The sequence below is a fragment of the Podarcis raffonei genome, chromosome 11, assembly GCF_027172205.1.
Source record: "Podarcis raffonei isolate rPodRaf1 chromosome 11, rPodRaf1.pri, whole genome shotgun sequence".
Lineage (NCBI taxonomy): Eukaryota > Metazoa > Chordata > Lepidosauria > Squamata > Lacertidae > Podarcis > Podarcis raffonei.
This window is the reverse complement of record NC_070612.1, coordinates 30,209,845-30,214,491: the sequence shown is the minus strand read 5'-3', so window position 1 is coordinate 30,214,491 and position 4,647 is coordinate 30,209,845. Positions and strand designations below refer to the sequence as shown.

The window sequence follows — 4,647 nt, the reverse complement described above, 5'->3', positions numbered from 1 at the left end:
TGCATTAATTCAAAATAATAATTCCAACTCTGCGCTCCTAGAAGGCTAATCCTGTCTTACAATCTTGTAAAATAATAATATATGCATTCGCAAAACCTTAATGGGGAGTATTCCCTTCACCTCAATAAAGTAGTCCTCTCCAGGTTTGGGAAAAGTAGTGTCAGAACCCAAAAAATACTTGCGGGGGGGCTATTCTTATTTGCAGTGGAACTAAAATGTAGAACCAGAGTATTGAAACCGATCATTATGAACACTGATTTATATATATAACGTTTTAATTGTTCAGCATTTTCATAAGCGACAAACCGCCTCATACTTGTCTACCAGTCTTTCAAATATTTAAAAGCAAAATGTGCGCTACTTATTGTCACCCTAAACTTTAGCATAACTTCTTTTCTCTTTAATGCAATACTTTAATGATGCCCACGTAGCGCGGTGACTGCAGTTCTAGTGTGATTACCTTGCAAGGTGGGCCACTTATTTGCGACAGCGTCATAAAAACCTAAAAACCACAAACAATAACCCTCCCCCACAATTATCTATTGTATAACTCTGGAGCGGGAGGAAACCCACAGCAATTGTGATGCGGTTGCAATGTAAAATAGACTTTAGAAGTTCTTAAAAGAATCTACATTTATTTGATTCAAATACAAAAAAGGTGTATTTATAGAAGATTATAGCCTGCAGAAGGCTGAAATTATCCATCACCAAAACAGTTACTTTGTTTTCTTTGGTTAGTCATTGCTCGGGTTTACCCATGTATTTTTAAAATTTATTTGTGAAGGCTTGAAAATCGTATTATCACTGTTTGGAATACCATAGCAGTTCCTAAACCAGGTTCCATGAGTGAGTGAAGTTTAATACGGTCCAGAATTTAAGCCGGTTGGCGTCATGTCTGACTAGAAAGCAAGTCCCCTTCATTCCAGCTGAACTTCCCCAGAGAGAATTTTCAAGATGGCCGCGATCCTGAGTACCTATTTAGAAGCCCAACTGAAAGCAAAGGAAAACTTTCTTCCTACTAAACCCGCATGTTTAGGGTATCAGTCCCACTGAGCAACATGGGGTCCAACATTAAATGAAGGGGTGGGGTTTTTTTTAAGTAAAAGGGGAGCCCTCCAGCATTGCTAGACTGTGGAGGATTCTTCTGAGTTAATTATTAGGTGGAACAACATTTAGCACTCTTTCTTTTCAACCACAGATTATTAATCTACCCTGGATTTAATTTCTTTCTTTTTTAATCGTATTCCAAGGATCATAATTATAGGTTAGAAGTTCATAGGGCAAAGCACTAAATAGGTGAAGGTCTAAAGCCAATTGTGGAATTAATTTTGTTGAAAATTTATTGCTTTATTTTTAAAAATGTGTAAAAAAAGTGGGTTTTTTGTTGTTTTTGTTTTACAATTAGAATAGTACAATAATACTCGGCAGTAATTTTAACAATATTCCTGGTAAAGAATATGCACAAAGTATAAAAGAAAAGAAAAACTCCACAAGCCTATTATGATACAAAAAACAAACACAGGTTAAAATAAGAATTGATAATCTCGACTTTCTTCTGTGTAAACATGTTAATTTTTTTTCATATATAAAAGTACATAAGACAAGTGAACTACAATGAAAGAAGATGGGTAAAGCTTCTTTTTGTCGTCTCCCCCTTACTCCCATTCATCGTTATTTTTTTGGGGGGGGGAATTGTTGTAGTTTAGCTGTAATTTAATTTAATCCTTGGACCCGGGAATATCTGCCTTGGAATGATTTATTTAGAATGCGCGTGTCTGTTAAAGGAAAGAATTAAGGGCCACTTCTTTGACATTTAATCTTTCTGCCTATGCAGCATATCGAAATGGCTTTGCATAAATAGGAGGTACTGAAGAGGACCGAGCCAGGTGGGCCGAAAGACAAAACAAACAAACAAACAAAATGTGGCCTAAATAAAAAATAGAAACAAAAAGTTTCTTTGCCTTCTTTAGCCGGGAAAAAAACAGCAAAAACAGCCCCATTGGGTCCTACCTTCGGCAAGACAGTTTTGTGTGTGTTTTGTTTTTAACAATTGGAAATCCTAGCAGTAAAGTTCTCGACGTTGGCCAAGGCTGCCCCTTGGTGCAGAGTCCCCAGCGAGGCGGCGACTGAAGAGGACGGAGGCGGCGAGGCGAGCGCAGGCGACGAGGCCATCAGGGACCTGGCCAGGACCGGCAGGACGGCCGCCTGCGAGGCGCAGCTGCTGGCGGCCAGGGGACTCAAGCCACCGCCGCCGCCGGCGCTGCCGATGATGCTCTCGATGGAGAAAGGCGACCTGGCCAGCGCCGAGCTGCTCTTGGCGGCCGCCGCCTGCAAGGAGGCCGCGAGAGACGGGCTGAGCTGCGCCGGGTAGCCGAAGCTGGTAGTCCTGGCCAGGTCGGCCGCAGGAGACGCGGCAGCGGGAGGCAGCAGCGCCGGAGGCGCGGCCGGCAGGACGGGCCCGGCGGCCGGAGGAGGAGGCGGCCGCGCCTGGGGCTGGAAGGCGAAGAGAGCCGAGGGAGGCGGGTAAGGCGGCAGCTGCAGGCCGTAGGCGCAGCTATAGGGCCCGTAAGCGAAGGGAGCAGGCGGCGGCGGAGGCGCGGGCGGCGGGTGCTGCTGCTGCTGCCGCAGCGGCGGAGGAGGCGCCTGGTTGGGGTGTTGCTGCGCCGCTTGGAGGAAAGCTGCGGCGGCGGCGGCGGCGGGCTCGAGCCCCCTGAGGAGCAGGTCGGGCGGCTGCAGCAGCGGCTGCCTCTTGAATCGCTTCCTGCGGCGCAGGAAGGAGCCGTTGTCGAACATGTCGGCCGACTCCGGGTCGAGCGTCCAGTAGTTGCCCTTGCCCGGGTTGCCCGGCTCGCGCGGGATCTTGACGAAGCAGTCGTTGAGCGACAGGTTGTGTCGGATGGAGTTCTGCCACGCGGGGAACTTCTCGCGGTAGTAGGGGAAGCGGGCGCTGATGAACTCGCAGATCTCGCTCAGCGTCAGGCGCTTCTTGGCGCTCTGCAGGATGGCCATGGTGATGAGGGCGATGTACGAGTAAGGCGGCTTCACCAGGCTGTTCTTGGCGCCCGCCGAGACGCCGGCGCCCCCTGAGGCGCCTCGGAAAGAGCCCTGAGGGGAAGAAGAAGAAGAGGAGGAGGAAGACGACGACGACGAGGAGGAAGGCGACCCGGAGCCGGGGGACTCTCCTCCTGGCCCGCGCGCCCCGGGCGCCTCAGGCAGCGAGGCGGCCTCTTCGTCCTCGTCCTCGTCCTCCTCGTAAGGCCGGCGGCGGAGGGGCTCGTCGTCGTCGTCCTCGTCGTCCTCGTCGTCCCCCTCCTCGTCGTCGTCGTCCCCCTCGCCCACCACGTCGATGTCTGTCTCCTCAGCCAAGGCAGACGCGGCCTCGGACATCTCCGCGCTCAGAGTCATCGCGGGGCGCAGCCGGGCATGGGAGGAGGGGGCTGCCTGGCACAAGGCTGGCGGGGCGGCGAGGGGAGGGCGCCCCGGCTGGGCTCACACGCTTCGCCCCCCGCCGGCGCGCCCGCCCGCCCGCGCTCCCGCCTTCACGCCACGGCCGGAGAAGACAGCGGCGCGAGCGAGGCCGGCGGCGACGAGGCTCCCCAGCTGGGCACCTCCTCGGCGCTGCCCTCTTCCTCGTCGTCCTCCTGAGGAGAAGGCGCTCGCTTGCTGCCGCCGCCGCCGCCGCCTCCCTCAGACATGAATGGGTCCAGGGTGGGAAAGGGAGAGCGACTACTATTGGGGAGGGAGAGCGGCGGGCGAGGCGGGCGGGGGCGGGGTGGGGGGAAGAGGAGGAGGAGGAAGAGGAGCGGGCGGCGCCCGCGAAGTCTTGAGCAAGATCTTGGCAGCGCCAGGGCTGAGGCCGAAAGGGGGCGGCCTTTCCTCCTGCCCGCCCGCCCGGGAGGGGGCCGTCACGTGGTTGGAAACGTCAGAGCCGCCGCTGAGAAAACATTCCAGGAATAAAAAAGAAAAGAGGCGTGCAAGGGGGGGGGGGAGAGAGAGAGAGACTCGGAATTGCGAGCGGGAGAGGAGAGCAAATAAATAAATAAGCGCCCATCTCGCGCCTAGAATAGCCCCATTGTTGAGCTTTAGGGTGGCGGAGGGAGCCGGCAGAGGCAGCCCTTCCATCTCCAGCGGGCTACTGCTTCCCAGTCAGCCTTGATCCCCCGTTTCACGACCCAGCTCCGCCTCGACGGACCTTTCTGGCTTGGAAAGGGGTGTGTGTGTCTAATATACAGGTCCTGTATACCTGAAGAAGCGTCTCTACCCCCATCGTTCAGCCCGGACACTGAGGTTCAGCGCTGAGGGCCTTCTGGCGGTTCCCTCATTGCGAGAAGTGAGGTTACAGAGAACCAGACAGAGGGCCTTCTCGGTAGTGGCCCCCGCCCAGTGGAATGCCTTCCCACCAGATGTCAAAGAGAAAAACAACTCCCAGACTTTTAGAAGACCTCTGAAGGCAGCCCTGTTTAGGGAAGTTTTTAATATTTGATGCTGTATTGTTTTTAACACTTGATTGGAAGCCGCCCAGAGTGGCTGGGGAGACTCAGCCAGATGGGCGAGGTATACTTCTTCTTCTTCTTCTTCTTCTTCTTATTATTATTATTAAAGCCGCCTTTGGAACGCCAGGACCCCACCGACACTATACGACCTTCC

General features: G+C 53.1%; 1 protein-coding gene across 1 annotated transcript; it reads right to left on the bottom strand.

The window, feature by feature from the left end:
* Positions 1 to 615: 615 nt before the first annotated feature.
* Positions 616 to 3,863, bottom strand: FOXD1 (forkhead box D1). The gene has a single exon (XM_053408593.1). The coding sequence runs from the start codon at positions 3,403 to 3,405 to the stop codon at positions 2,044 to 2,046; it is 1,362 nt and encodes a 453-aa protein (XP_053264568.1). The 5' UTR covers positions 3,406 to 3,863; the 3' UTR covers positions 616 to 2,043.
* Between the last annotated feature and the right edge of the window lie 784 nt (positions 3,864 to 4,647).

Excerpts from the sequence above, each read along its gene's own strand:
- FOXD1 (XM_053408593.1), bottom strand. The coding sequence starts at position 3,405 with ATGACTCTGAGCGCGGAGATGTCCGAGGCCGCGTCTGCCTTGGCTGAG.